Genomic DNA, 15,812 nt, shown 5'->3' with positions numbered 1-15,812 from the left:
TCTGCAGAGATGGTGCTCCTGACCATTTAAGTTACTGCTTCCACTCCACATTCTATCACATTTAAAAAAATTTTCATAGCACTACCCGTATTTGAAATACTCATTATTTATTTGTCTTCCCCACAAGAATATAAGCTCCATTGGAACAGGGGCCTTATTTGTCCTGTTCATTGCTGCATTCCCCAGTTTCCTATAACTGTGCTTGGCAAATAATAGGTGCTCAATAAATATGAATGCATGCTGAATCAATGCAAAATCAAATGACAGGGCATGGGCATTTGTACCTCTTCTCCAAGACTAAGCAAAAGGTCAGTAATGTAGAGGCTGCAAAAAAACAGAACATGCAGCTCCTACTTCCAAAGTGGATGGAGAAGAAAGAAGTAGCAGCATAAACATCCTCAGAACAAGACAAGGCAAACGATGACCACGTGCTAGATGTGAGGCACAGAACCAGAGGCAAGAGAGACAAGGATGGCGGCTGGAACAGAGCTTGACAGCAGGGATCATCCTACTCATCTTCCTGTCAGGACCTGACAGGGCGGTTGCAGAGTTGGTGCTCTGTGAGCGACTGCTGAATTGCACTGAGCAGACAGCCTACCACAGGTAATGCGGGAGATTGGGTGAGATACAGAGACTCTGGGTATAATTTGGTATCCTGGTTTGCAAATATTCCTACTCAGTAAGTTCTTGATCTATGTGTGTTAAGAGATTCTCCTAAATTCAGAGCATTTAAATACAGGCACACAAAACAAGATAACGTTTTGGCTAAAATCCATGTCATTTATTTATTCAACAAACAACTGAGCATCTTCTATGTTCTAGGCCATATCCTTGGCACTGTGAATGAAGATAAACCCTGGCCCTCAAGGAGCTCACAGTCTAGTGGGGAAAAAAGATGCATACATAAATAAATATAATGAAGAGGATGCAAAGGGGACCACTATGGGAGGCAAGCAGCAGGGGAATCTGATCCTGTGGTTAATGTCCACATTACCCATTGGCTAATGGGCATTTTTTTTTGTGAAGAATAGATAAGGCAATGGTTCTCAAAGTATGGCTGGCTAATTATCCACATCAGAATCACCTGGAGCACATATTAAAATTTAGATTCCCAGCACCTTCAGCAAAGATTAAGATTCAGCAGGTTGGGGATTTGGGGCCTGGGAATCTGCATTTCAAGTGCTCTGTGTAATTCTACTGCAACTTAAAGTGCGAGAACCTGTGAGATAAGGTTTGCTTTTTAAACTTGAATGAAGAATGATCTGCACATCTGAAATGCTAATTTGTGTTGGTCTTTAATGAAAGGAAGGGGAAGTAGAGAAGAGGAAGAGAGCAGGCGTTTACTAAGCTCTACTTTAATCTATGTTTAAGTTAATTTAATTCTTACAAGAATCCTGTGAGGTAGATATTATCCCAATTTTACAGATGAAGAAACAGAATTAGAGAGTTTAAATAATTTGTTCAACATTATAGAGCTAATGAATCCCAACAATGAACCCAGATTCGCTTAACTCTAAAGACTGTCCACTTTCTGTAACACCATCTGGCACCAGGGCACAAATTTACTGATGAATGTTACAATTTTCTTTTAGTTCTTTGCCAGATCTCATCAGGTAAATGTAAAGAACAGCCAGATGATACCTTGATCACGTCCAATGTAACTGACAATGGATACATCCTTCTTTGCTAAGTGGGGATTTAGGGCAAAGCTGGGAGAAACAACAAAATGAGCAACCAGTTCTTCTTTCTTTTCCCATCATTTTCTCATCCTTTGGTGGAGGTGTTATGCAAATGTACCATGGTTAAGAACTGGGTCCATCTGGAGGGAAAAGCAAACGTACTCACGAAAGTAACTCCACCTGACGTCAAAGATTCCTGGGACTCAAAACATTCAGACTCAAGTTTCTCAAAAAATGAACTGTCAGGACCAGAGTTAGGTCCAGAATTTGCATTAGGAAATGGCTCAACCTTCAGAGAAGTTGTGAAAGGCCAGCAGCTTTTCCAGGTTAAACAAACACTATCTCTTTCTACACACAGACTCAGAAGTACAACAAAACAGACACAGCTCAAAAAATAATGGGAAGTGCAATCCAATTTAAAGAGCTTGGGGACAGGCCCAACCTATAAAAATTCTTCTGTAACAAAGAAAACAAACATACACACACAAACTGCAAATACTGGTCACACTCCCACTCACCATATTCAGTGTCATAACCCAGATCTTGGGCAGGAGCAGCAAAGTGGAGCGCGCCAGATGAAGAAAAGGAAAGGTGTAGTACAGGCAGTTGACAGCAATACTGGGGGCCCGTGAGGCCTCGGGTCCAGAAGCCTGGCGTGCAACCACCACCATCTTCTCTCACTGAGCTTGGAGAGACAACAGTGACACTACAAACCAAACGTGAGTTTTCAGCACTGGAGAGCTCCTTTCTTATTTTTGACGTTTCAAGTAACTGCTGAGTCCAAAGATGAGTTTTGATCAAATCAGCCACAGCACTGACACTATGGACAGCACATAGCTTAGATTTCACTATTTATCATAGCAAAGATTGTAAGTCAGGCTTATTTTATTGCTACATTTTCCCCATATCCAATCTGGGAACATTTGAATCCACCCACATTTTCATATCATACTGGCACGGCTTAGAGTTGTTTAAAACAAACAAACAAACATGCAAATCTGGATTGATCCTCTGCTTGGAAAAGTGTTGATTTATTTACTCTGCACTGATTCACCCCCTCCAAATACATAGCTTCTAATAGGCAGAATTGGAGGAGCAGGTGCCACAAACTATGGTTTAAAAAATATGCAGGCACCATACCTGTGTGTTTAACTATACCTGAAATCTACTGATACTCTAAACCAGCTACATTAAAGGCAACTCTGGGGGCATCTAGATAAAGTCTTAATCCTGATGGCAATATGTGCTTGTTCTGGAGTCTAAATAGGATATTTGTGTTGTGCCTTTGGCCAGCCAAGTGGTACAAGGGAAGAGGATGTAAAGCCTACATCTAACTATAGCAGGTCTTCAAGCTTATTATCCTGTCACAAGTTTATAAAGATAAGGACCTAATCATTTGGGAGCTGTGTAGTCAAAATGGTCAGAATGCAAATGCACTGTTATACTGTGTAAAATCAAGTCAAACATCCTGCAGATCCTTGGCTGTCTCTGGTTATGACCTCAGACACTTAAAAATGAAACCTCAAGTATGCTGGGAGATAATTATCAGAATGTTTGGGTACTTCATTCCTGAATATCAAGTAATAGGGCTCATCTCCATGTTGCTTCTTGTAATAAGAGACTCATTAGAGACTGCTGAGTATAGATGCTGAGCTCCCAAGAGTTCAAGGCGGTGTGTGGGCTCTAGACTATCCAGGGCTGAGCAGACTCTATAAGCCAACCCCTACAGCTCTAAGTCTTATGCTGGTTCTGGGCACATTTCAGTTCTGCTCCAAGTCCGCTTTGCTCCAATTCAGCGATGACAGACATATATTTGAACTCATTTGGTCTGAAGTTAAAGGTCTCCACTAAAGCGTAGGTCTCTTTCCGATCGGTGGCATAGAAGAGCTGAACTTGGTTGGCAATGCACTGTGCCTCAGCAACGTTCTGTAAGGGAAAAAGAATAGTGAGGTTTTCCCCTGCACAGGGCCACAAAGCTCTGTGTCTGACTCCTGTGGCGGGTGGGGGTCCTCACCCAGGAGTCACTGCTTCCAGAAAGCTTCCCTGACTCCCTGACATCTCAAGTCTTGGTTGGTTGCCCCTTGTCTGTGTACCCAAATGACCCCATGCTTACCTCTACCATAGTATTTATCATACTGTCTTGTATCTGTCCTTATTTTCCCTTCTCTCTGCCTTTCCTGGTATGAATTCCTCAAAGTACATGCTTGTTTTATATCCCCGCACATAGTGATATCTGGTGAATGTTTGCTGAATAAAGTAATGCATACGTTCAAAATTCCCTCTTTGCTCAGTTCCTTAGTAACTGTTAAATATATCTTAAGGGGGGAAAAAAAGAGCAATAGTTACCCAGCTCCAAGAACCAGTTTGTGAGCACTAAGTTCTTGACTAACCAGACATACTCTTGACTAAAACCTGTTCCTGATACTACCTCAGTCAGAAAACTAGTGCCAAAGCCAGCTGTGTAGTTTTATAATTTGTCCACAAATTCTATGACGCTCATCCCTTTGATGCAGCCTAGTTTCCCTTTCCTTGAGTGCACGCTGTACTTAGTGACTTGCTTCTAACAAATGGACTATGGTGGAATGGTGGAGAAGGACTTTTGCTCTTAAGCCACAAAAGATACTGTAGGCTTCTGTCTTGCTATCTCTCTTGAATCACTTGTTCTGGGGAAAGTCAGCTGCCACGCCATGAGGACATTCGAGTAGCCCTACGGAGAAGCCAACGTGGCAAGGAAATGAAGCCTCCTGCGAAGAGCCATGCAAGTGGGGTCAAAGGTGGATCCTCAAGTCCAATCAACCTTCAAATGACTGTAGCCCTAGCCAACATCTTGACAGCAACTTCAGAGGGAATCTGAGCCAGAACCACCCAGCTATGCTGCTCCTCAATTCCTGACTCACAGAAACTGTGAGGTAATAAATGTTTATTGTTTTAAGCCGCTAGGTTTTAGAGTAATTTGCTTTGGAGCCTTTTATAACTGATCCACTAGTAAAGCCACAGGGAAGAGAAGGGGCCCCTTTCTCTAAAGCTCAGTAGTAGAGAAATGGTGACCAAACCACTCTATAACAGAGGGGGGGTCAGGACACAGGCAACACTCCCGAAACCTTACAAAAGAATTACCTCAAACAACTCTTACTTTTCTTCCGACACATTCTCTAGTTCTAGCTGGTCAGAGGCACTTATTCATTATCACTATGTTCCTATGGCCAAAACTCAACCCCAAAAGATAATGGAAAATTCCCACTAAAGCTAACTGTCAAAAGTGTGCTATGTCTAGCTACGAATGATGAAAACGGTTTATAAATACCATAGGCTGCTTTACCTCCATTCCCTCCTGTGGGGCTTTCACATCATTTCTCACAAGCAGGCGCTAATCTCTGAGACTGGATCTTCAATCAAAAGCCTTTTTTCCAAAATGCTGGCTATTTTAAATTCATAGACTTTTAGAGCTGGAAAGGGTCTCAGAGATAAGCCAGTCCTCATTTAATAGGCCAGGAAACCAAAGCAGATGAGGTTCAGGGATGGGCCCAAGGTCATGTGGCTAGCAAGTGGCAGAGCCAGGACCAGACCTCTGGACTTTCAGGTTGGTACTCCCTCCATTTAACAATGACACTGTTTCTGGTGGGGCAAGATAATTTAGATTGACTAAAGCTGGTAACGACTTCATCAATTTCACCTTTCTTATACTCAAACATGCTTCAAGCGCAAACTGTTTCTAAAGCAAGTGCACTGCCATAATCTGAGGCAGACACCATCACTCTCTGAGCCCCTAAACTGTAGGGCCTCTGACAATCAACTTTTATTTCAGGCTTAGGATGGCAAAGGTAGGGGTAATTTTGGCTGTGTTCATTCTAGAACAGTGCTGTTCAAACTGCAGAGTCCTAGGGGCTCTGTGGAGGTGCGTCAGGTCCTTCACCTCTGTCTCAGCTGTTATACCCTGTGGTTTTACATAATAAGATTTTGTTTGGTGGGGCCGGCCCGGTGGCGCTGCAGTCAAGTGCGCACGTTCTGCTTCGGCAGCCTTGGGTTCCCCAGTTCAGATCCTGGGTGCAGACATGGCGCTGCTTGGCAAGCCATGCTGTGGTAGGTAGGCATCCCACATATAAAGTAGAGGAAGATGGGCACGGATGTTAGCTCAAGGCCAGTCTTCCTCAGGAAAAAGAGGAGGATTGGCAGATGTTAGCTCAGGGCTAATCTTCCTCAAAAAAAAAAAAAAAGATTTTGTTTGGATAAAGGGTTCTGACCACTAGTTTGAAGACCACTAGTATAGTGGGTAGGAAGGTAAGACCCAGGGAGATATGGGCATCTGTCTCTTATGGAGGGTTATAGAAGCCCCCCCACTCCCACTTATTCACCCCTGCCTTTTGTTCTCTTAACTCTCAACATGAAGCAGTAGTCTCCTCCCTTTCCAAGACCCAAGAAGATAAACATATTAATTCCCTGCATTGCTCAATAAGGATGTATAGTAACAAACCCAATTCCTCCCTCTCTTTCAATCTTCATAGCTACAATCAAATTACCAAGTCTTGCCCATTTTACTCCCTATATATTTCTGGGGTCATTCTTTCTCCTCCATCCCTACTACCACTGCTCTAGTTCAGGTCTTCACTATGCCCAGATTATTGCAACTGTCTTCTAAATGAACACCCTGACCAGGCTAGAACTAAAAAATGTTTAGGAAGCAAATAATTAAGGTTAATGGTCTTGAAATCCAACTCTTTATGTATGGGTCACTCCCTTTCCAAAACCTTTTAATGACTCTTTTGTGTCCTCAGAATAAAGCCAAACCTCTAAACGCAATCCACTAAACCTCCTTTTTTATATACCAGTGATACCAAACTGTCTGTAATACCCCAAGTCATTTTATGCCTCCCAGCATTTACTTATGCCATTCCCTCTGTCTGGAACATTCACCTCCCCATGCCCAGTTTCTTTATCTGGCTCAACTCCTGCTCATCTTTGAGGTTCAACCCAGGTGTCTTCCCCAGCACACTGTGCATGTCTATCCTAGCACTTACTGCATTCCAATAAAATCATCTATTGACACAGACATAGAACCAAATAAGTTTTCTGAATAGTCTACTAAATCTTCAGCATTAAAGTTAATTAGTTCAGAAGAAACCTTTAGTTTCCACGTATTTCTATTCATTTGCTTTACTGTATTTGGAAATACCATGCCTAAAATGCAAACTAATGCCTGAGTATGCAGGAGATCACATATTTACATTAAATTTCTAGGTTTCCCATCTGATGCCTGTGCCTCCACAATAAATTCTAATGTGTCTAGCTCTGTCCTACACTGGAAACTTACAGTCAAGTTGACTTACACAAGGCAAATGCATGTTGTCTGGTATACTGTTGAATGTTATAAGGCCAGGAAGCAAATTTTAATGAGGATGGGGACTGTGCAGCAGTTTGAGACCTCTAGAGTGAGGTGGTAAAAATGCCAAAGCAGAAAGGGTCTCTTCTGATCTCTAGAGTCCACTTTTAATGTGATTAGATGCTGTGCTTTGTTGAAAATCAGAAAATAAAGTACAACCTCTACGTCACTCACTCCTGTGGTCAAATCTTAAACCTTGTCATTATTGGTTAACTATATCCCCTCCAAATCTCAATTTGAAATATCCACATTTTGTCTACTATTTCCTATCTTTTTTTTTTTTTTTCTGGGAAAGATTTGCCCTGAGCTAACATCTATTGCCAATCTTCCTCTCCTTTTTCCCTCCTGCCCAAAGCTCCCGTACATAGTTGTAGATTCTAGTTGTAAGTTCTTCTAGTTCTTCTATGTGAGCCACCACCACAGCATGGTTACTGACAGACTAGTAGTGTAGTTCCACGCCCAGGAACTGAACCTGGGCCACCGAAGCAGAGTGTGCGGAACTTTAACCACTAGGCCATCAGGGCTAGCTCTGCTATTTCCTATTTTTTAGGCTCACTCCCAACTTCAAAAATCCTTTAACTCCACTAGAAGTCACAATTCCTACTGTCTTTAACCTTCCTTATTTTTTTACTTCCTTCTTTATCCAGCTTGCATTCCGTGGTCATTAATTAGAATCATTCCTTTGCATTCACCTTTAAGTTCCTGGTCCTTGTCTTACTTCGTTATACCACTTGGCTAAACCATAATCCTGGTTAAATCCAACTGAGTCTCAGCCCTTTCTCTCTGTGCCTGTACCTGCACCTGCATTCTCTCTCCCATTTTCCTAGATTGCAAGTTCACAAACACTTTTTGTAAATGGATAGACAGCTAATATTTTAGGCTCTGTGGGCCCTATACTCTCTGTTGCAACTACTCGATTCTCTGTTGTAGAGCGGAAGCAGCCATAGATAATATGTAAATAAGTATGGCTGTGTTCTAATAAAACTTTATTTACAGACACTAAAATTTGAACTTCATATACTTTTCACAGGCCATGAAATATTCTTCCTCTTTAGTTCCTCACCCCCCACCCCAACCATTTAAAGATTGTAGAACACATTCTTAACTCATGGGTCTTATAAAAAGTCAGTGGATTGGATTTGGCCCACTGTAGTTTGCTGACTCCTGTCCTAGACAACAATTTCACCCTTTCTCTTTTCTACTCAACTGTCCAACATCTATTCTTCCATACTCTCTCAGCTGATCGCCTTTCTTTCTGTTCACTAAGCAATCTGAAGAGAACTTCTACAAGCTGTCACAACCTCTATGCATTTAACTGTATTTGTGTCCTTATATCCTGGCTTCTCTCCTCTCGTTATATTTCTGGCAAAGATCAACCCCTTATTCCCAGACTCACCCACTCAAAACTACTACTTCAACAATTCTCCCCTCTTTCTCCTGCATTATCATTATTTCCCTCTCCACTGGATTTTTCTGTTGGCATACAAATAGAATGTTATTTCTCTCATAACAAAAAACACTCTTGTCCCCACTTCTCCCCCTCCAGCTAATGCCCCATTCTCTCCTTTCCTTCACAGAAACATTCCTTGAAAGATTTATGCTTACTCTTTGCAATTTCTCTTCCCATCCTCTCTTAAATGTACTCCGATCATGCTTTTATCCTACCCCTCCTTTGAAACTGCCCTTATAAAAGTTTTCAATGACTTTAATATTGTGAAATCTAGTAAATTCTCAGTCCTCATCTCATTTGCCCTACCAGCAAGTGAGATTTTGCCCTACCGGAAAGTGAGATTTCCTATTCCTTGAAACATTTTATCTTAGCTTCCAAGGCATGCTACCATCTTAGTTTTCCTCCTACCTCACTGACTATATCTTTTTAATGTTCTTTGCTGATGCTTCCTCATCTCTCCAGGGCTCAGCTCTTAGACTTCTTATCTTTTCTATCTTCACTTATTTCCTTGGTGATTTTATTCAGTCTCACGGGTTTAAATAACAATTTGTATGCTGACAATTCCCATATTTATATCTCCAGCCTGGACCTCTCCCCTGAACTCCAGGCTCATATATCTAACTGCCTACTACTTGGATATTTAACAGACATCTCAGATTTAACGTGTCTCAAATTGAGCTCCTAATTTTCCTTCCAAATCTGTTTGCTCCTCCTACAATCTTGTCTATCTCAGTTAATGGCAACTCCATTCTTCTGGATAGGATTTTGGGTGACTTCCAGTTGAGTGTGATGGGTGGAAGGAAGAATGGGAGAAATGGGGCTGAACAGTTTCAGGAATAAGAGACAGGGAAGTAGAGTCCCAACTGTGTCCTAGACTTGGGGTTTACTGCTACTGTGAGATACTAGCTGAACGTCATCACTTTTTCATTCCCAATATGCAGCTGGTAAGAAAGAGAGAGAAAATAAGTGGGTGTTGTAATGAAGAATCTCAAGGGGAAGAGGCACTAAAGTGCCCCCACTATCTTGAGGATATCTTGAACTTAAACCGTGCCAGATGAGGAGACTGAAATGAGCAAGGACTAGACAAACAGGTTGTACAGTAATCATAAAACTGCTCTTGGCCCTGGATACGCAGAGAGAACAAACACAACGGACACCATTACCTATGGACATATGGTCGATGCTCTAGCCCAAGGAATGGGAAAAGGAGGAAGGGAAATCACCATGGATGATGAAAGCTGAACATACGAACAATGTGGAGGAAGATAAAAGATGCATAGCTACTGTAGACTTGGAACTCTTCTCTATACTTAAAAAGCCATTTACTCGTCCACAGTCTCTTACCTGAAACCTCTAGGGCCAGATGTGGCTCAGAGTCAGAATTATTGGATTTTAGAAAGGTAATAGTGCAGATACTGTCTGTGTATTATGCATACTCACTATAATCAAACACATAATATTTCCCTAGTAAAATGCATGAATATTCCATACCAAGTCGGATTAATAAGAACTGTAAGTGGCCTCACGTCAGTTTAAGTGAAGATCTAGCTCCCAAATGAGTTCAAGTCAGATAAGGTTTTGTGATCAATTCAGTTATCAAAAAACTTTGTTGGCCAGCCCCGGTGGCCTAGTGGTTAAGTTCGAGGTGCTCCACTTCAGTGGGCTGGGTTCAGTTCCCAGGTGCAGACCTGCAGCACTCGTCTATCAGTGGCCATACTGTGGCGGCGGCTCACAAACAAAATAGAGGAAGACTGGCAACAGATGTTAGTTGAGGGTGAATCTTCCTCAGCAAAATGCAAAACAAAACAAAAAAACTTTGTTTTCAGAGATTTTGGACTTCAAAATTGTGAATAAGTGATTGAAGATCTGTACTAATTTCAACTTGGAAGAGCCTGAGCAAGACAAAATTATTGTCAACTTTAAGAAACAAGTACACGTAGGCCTCCGGAATTACACCTTTCATGAACTTTGGCAGAAGAAGAATAGCTTCAGGGCCACACAGTAAATCCAAGGAGGTAAAAGTTGATTCTTACCAGAAATGTAGAATCCATTTCTGCTGTCATCAGCACTATGCCCTTCTCTTCCTTAAGTTCAGGGTAGTGATATAAAATCAGCTGGCTGGCTGCAGCTTCCCCTCGGGTCTATAAGAAGGAACACTTATCAAGGCTCAATAAGGTACCATCACAACAAAACCGCAATTTCGGAGCAATAGAGTCTGGAGGAAATTCTGGCCCCTAACAGCCCCTTGGGTGGCTAATGAGTGGGACGACTGGTATGTGGGGGGATGGTCAGGCCTGCCAAGGCATGGTGAAACTGACAGTTTGCACAGTGTTATTTGTGTCTTCAATTGAAAAAGGTTTGGCTTTTTTCCCAGAAAATGTTTACAGTAGGCAGTGAATCCTTCATCATGGCCATATATTTAAAAACAAAACGGCACAAGCAGCTACCAAATCAAGTTCTAAAGAAAGCAATGTGCCTGTGTAATTGCCACTTTTATGGACTACTGCATTTCACAGTTGAAATCTACTACCCTTGGCTGGCTCTGAAGACTGAGCTCTTTTAAGCTGTAGCAAACAGCTGGAGAGTTTGCACATGGGCCAGATTTGTAATGTGCAGTTTTAAAATATAATCTTGGTGAGAGGAAGCGGGGAAAGAAGAATGGGAACACCATAATTTCAGGAAAAATGGACAGGGCAGTGGTTACCAGACTTCAGTTCAGACTAGGAAGAGAGGCTAGGTTCAAAGCTAAAGCCCTCATGCAGTGCAGGAGAAAACAACTATACATTCAAAAAAGATCTCTGGGGGGGGGCTGGCCCCGTGGCCGAGTGGTTAAGTTCGCGCGCTCCGCTGCAGGCGGCCCAGTGTTTCGTCGGTTCGAATCCTGGGCGCGGACATGGCACTGCTCGTCAGACCACGCTGAGGCAGCGCCCCACATGCCACAACTAGAGGAACCCACAACGAAGAATACACAACTATGTACCGGGGGGCTTTGGGGAGAAAAAGGAAAAAATAAAATCTTTAAAAAAAAAAAAAAAAAAAAAAAAAAAAAGATCTCTGGGGGGCCGGCCTCATGGCCGAGTGGTTAAGTTCGCATGCTCTGCTCCGGCGACCCAGGGTCTCGCTAGTTCAGATCCTGGGCGCAGACATGGCACCGCCCATCAGGCCATGCTGAGGTGGCGTCCTACACAGCACAACCAGAAGGACCACAACTACAAAGTACAACTATGTACTGGGAGGCTTTGGGGAGAAGAAGAAGAAGGAAAAAAAAATTGGCAACAGATTTTAGCTCAGGTGCCAACCTTTAAAAAAAAAAAGAGGGGCTGGCTCGGTGGCCAAGTGATTAAGTTCGCACGCTCCGCTGCGGCGGCCCAGGGTTCGGATCCTGGGCGCGGACATGGCACCGCTCATCAGGCCACATTGAGGCGGCGTCCCATATCCCACAACTAGAAGGACCTGCAACTAAGATGTACAACTGTGTACAGGGGGCGTTTGGGGAAATAAAGCAGAAAAAAAAAAAAGATTGGCAACAGTTGTTAGCCCAGGTGCCAATCTTTAAAAAAAATAATAAAATAAAAAATTAAAAAAAAAAGAGAAACTCCCTTAAGAGTATTTCTTTAAAAAAAAAGATCTCTGGGTTTCATCTCTAAAATTTCAGGAATAGTCTTTTTAATTTATCAGTACCTAACTGTTGCGATGGTACTCTTAAAAGTTCAGCCTCTCAGTTCTCCCGAACATACTTCAAATATACTGATCATTTTGATCATAATTAGGTTTCTGGATCTTTTTCCTATACTTGTATGTGAGCTTCACGAGAGCAGAGACCTTGTCTACAAGATCTCCAAGTCCTAGCATAGTTTCCAACACAACAGCACAATGGTTAAGTTCATAGACTTTGGAATCAATAACTTAGAATCAATCAATCCCAGCTCTACCATTTATTAGCAGTGTGAACGAACTTCTCTGAGCCCACTTTCTTCTCTGTAAATAGAAATAAGAATAGTATCTATCTCCTGGGATATTTGTGAGGATTAAATGATATAATGTATATAAAACATCTGGCACATGGTAAGGACATCAAATATTGGTTATTATACTATGTGTCCCATAAATGACTGTTGGATTAGGGGCCGGCCCCATGGCCGAGTCTTTAAGTTCACGCACTCTGCTTCGGCGGCCCAAGGTTTGTTGGTTCAGATCCTGGGTGTGGACCTACACACAGCTCATCAAGCCATGTTGTGGTGGCATCTCACATGGAAGAACTAGAATGAACTACAACTAGGATACACAACTATGCGCTGGGCTTTGGGGAGAAGAAAAAAAAAAAAAGGAGGAAGGTTGGCAACAGATGTTAGCTCAGGGCCAATCTTGCTCACCAAAAAAAAGTATACTTAAAAAAAAGTATTGTTGGATGAGTTATAAAATAAAGTGAAAGCTGCCTCCTCATTCTATTTTTTTCCTTCCTTTTTTTTAAACAAATATTTTACAATTTTTGGATACAATCACAAGGAATATAGTCATGAGCAAACCCTCATTCTATTTTGTACTCTCTTTACTCCAGCTTTAAAGCCATTATAATATATGCTTGTTTTTGCCAGATTTGGCCTCCAAATAAATAATAGCAATTCTAGTCATGATCTAATTTAAAATACTGACTTATTTTAAAAGTGTCAAATGCTGTGGATTGAATTTCTCAATCTAATATTCTGGAATAAAACAAAGAAAAAGAAAGGAAAGAGAGAAGCAAAAAACCCAACATCTATGGCTTGGAAACTATGCATCTAGCACCTTGGAAAGTGCTGACCTGGTTAAAAAGACACAAGACACAGAACTTACCTTAAGGTTAAAAAGATAACCATCATAACTCACCTATGTTTGTTAAGCAAGGCACATGTAGGAAATGTCTGGGGAAGAGATAGGAGAGAGCCAGAAGTACCCTGAGAACATGTTTTGGTGTCTTTTCCAATTTTTAGCTATTGAGTAGGCCTAGAAAGCTAGCCCAACATCAAAACACAATCATTCACAGCAAATACTCCTGGGAGTTGGTAGATATTCTGTGTCCTCAAGCCTCAGCAGGTGCTCGTGTTCCCAAAAGGGGTGGCATCTTTCCTCTAGGGGATGAGCACAAGCCACCTACCTGAATATTTATAAGTGCAGTGAAGTGGAGCTCAGCACCTGTCCACTGTCCTACAAAGAACTCATAGCCTTCCCTTCTCGGCAGTGCACAGAGAAACTGTGGGAAACACACACACAAGGAGACAGATGAATAAATAAAATCATTTGCTCCGTGTTCAACCACCTGGATCATTCACTTCTTCAATGTTTGGTTTTTAAAACATTTTTTAAAATTATGAAATTCCTAGGGATAATATAACAAACATGCATATATTTTGCAACCCATCTAAGAAAGAATGCGTTAGAGATCCAATTGAAGCTCTCTGTAACCCATTCTAATCCCATTCCAGGGTAACATCTATTCTGCATCTTGTGTCTGTCATTCTCCCTCAGGTTTTTATACTTTTAATGTATGGTATGTGTATATCCATAAACAAGAAACAGTACTGTTTGCATGTTTAAAAACTTAAATCTTATCAAACTATATGTATACTTTTACAGCTTGCTTTTTTCACTTCACAGTATACTTCTGAGATTTATCCATGTTGATAAATATAACTCCAATTCAGTAATTTTCACTGTTGTATGGAATTCTACTACAGAAATTTACCATAATTTATCTATTCCTCTATTGATGAACATTTGGGTCTTTTTCAATTTCTAAACTTTGTAATGCTGCTGAATTAACTTTTGTTCCAATTATTGTAATCACTTCATATTCTCTCATCTGAGGCTGATACTGGAATATGGCTCCAAACACAAGAAATGATGAATTTTATGCTTGAGGTGTTTAGAATTGGGGATGAGTGTGGAGAAGAGAATGGTGCCAGAACAAAATGAAGTATAATCAGTCCAATATGCATTAGTCATGGAGTCGTATCCTTCTTGCCAACCACTCAGGCTCTGTTTTACTATTATTAGATGAGAGAACTTCAGTGACTATCTAATAGCTGATCCATTGTTAGGGAAAAAATTTTTCTTTAGAGCTTTATTGAGGTATACTTGAAGTAAAGTAAGTTGCACATATTTAAAGTGTACAATTATATGAGTTTTGACATTTGTATACTGTGAAACTATTACCACAATCAACATAATGAACATATCGATCATCTCCAAAAATTTCTCCAAAAAGTCTGTTTGTAATTCACACCTCTCTCTCCCCAACTGTCCCTAAGCAACTACTGATTTGATTTTTGTCATTATCAGCCAGTCTGCATTTTCTAGAATTTTGTATAAATGGAACCATAAAATCGTACTTTTTGCGTTGGCTTCTTTCAGTCAGCATAATTGTTTTATGATCTATCCACCTTACCGCATATATCAAGAGTTCATTTCTTCTTATTGCTGAATATTATTCCACTGTATATGTATATGTACACACATACACAGTTTCTTTATTCACTTACCTGTGATAGGTCTGGATATTTTTCAGTATTTGGATATTATAAATAAAGCTGTTATGAATGTTTGTGTACAAGGCATTGTATGGACACATGCTTTCAGGTCTCTTGGGAAAATATCTAGAAGTAGAATGGCTGGGTAGTATGGCAGGTATATGCTTAACTTGTAAAGAAACTGCCAGACTGTTTTCTAGTGGTTGTACTATTTCCCATTAGTACCAGCAGTATATCAGAGTTCTAGTCGCTCCATATCCTCACCAATACTTGGTATGGTCAGTCTTTTAAATTTTAGTCGTTCTAGTGGTATCTCACTGTGGTTTTAATTTGCATTCCCATTATGACTAATGATGTCGAGCAACTTTTCAGGTACTTATCTGCCATTCCACCTTGTTGGTGTATTGTCTGAATCTTTTGCCATTTTTTTGGGTGTGTTTTTTTAAATTCATGTCATAATAGTTTATAATACTGTGAAATTTCAGTTGTACATTATTATTTGTCAGCCACCATATATATGTGCCCCTTTAGCCACCATGTCCAGCTCCCAACCCCTTTCCCCTCTGGTAACCACTCATCTGTTCTCTTTGTCCATGTGTTTGCTTATCTTCCAAATATGAGTGAAATCATATGGTGTTTGTCTTTCTCTGTCTGGCTTATCTCACTTAACATAATACCCTCACTTTCTATCCATGTTGCTGTGAATGGGACAGTTTTTCTTTTTTTATGGCTGAGTAAATATTCCATTGTATATATATACACACACACACACACACATACACATATATATATATATATCT

The 15,812-nt window shown here is 41.0% G+C and overlaps 1 protein-coding gene across 2 annotated transcripts in view; it reads right to left on the bottom strand.

The window, feature by feature from the left end:
- Positions 1-766: 766 nt before the first annotated feature.
- Positions 767-15,812, bottom strand: part of ATPAF1 (ATP synthase mitochondrial F1 complex assembly factor 1) — a 31,137-nt gene continuing 16,091 nt past the window's right edge. For both annotated transcript variants that reach the window (XM_046661876.1, XM_046661875.1), the window contains 3 exons: positions 13,641-13,736; positions 10,540-10,647; positions 767-3,605 (listed from right to left, as the gene is read on the bottom strand). In XM_046661876.1, the coding sequence (XP_046517832.1) occupies positions 3,411-3,605; positions 10,540-10,647; positions 13,641-13,736 (399 nt within the window). In that variant the 3' untranslated portion in view covers positions 767-3,410. The remainder of the gene's footprint in view (positions 3,606-10,539; positions 10,648-13,640; positions 13,737-15,812) is intronic.

Source organism: Equus quagga, chromosome 5 (assembly GCF_021613505.1).
Source record: "Equus quagga isolate Etosha38 chromosome 5, UCLA_HA_Equagga_1.0, whole genome shotgun sequence".
Taxonomy (NCBI): Eukaryota; Metazoa; Chordata; class Mammalia; order Perissodactyla; family Equidae; genus Equus; species Equus quagga.
This window is presented reverse-complemented; position numbering and strand designations above follow the sequence as displayed.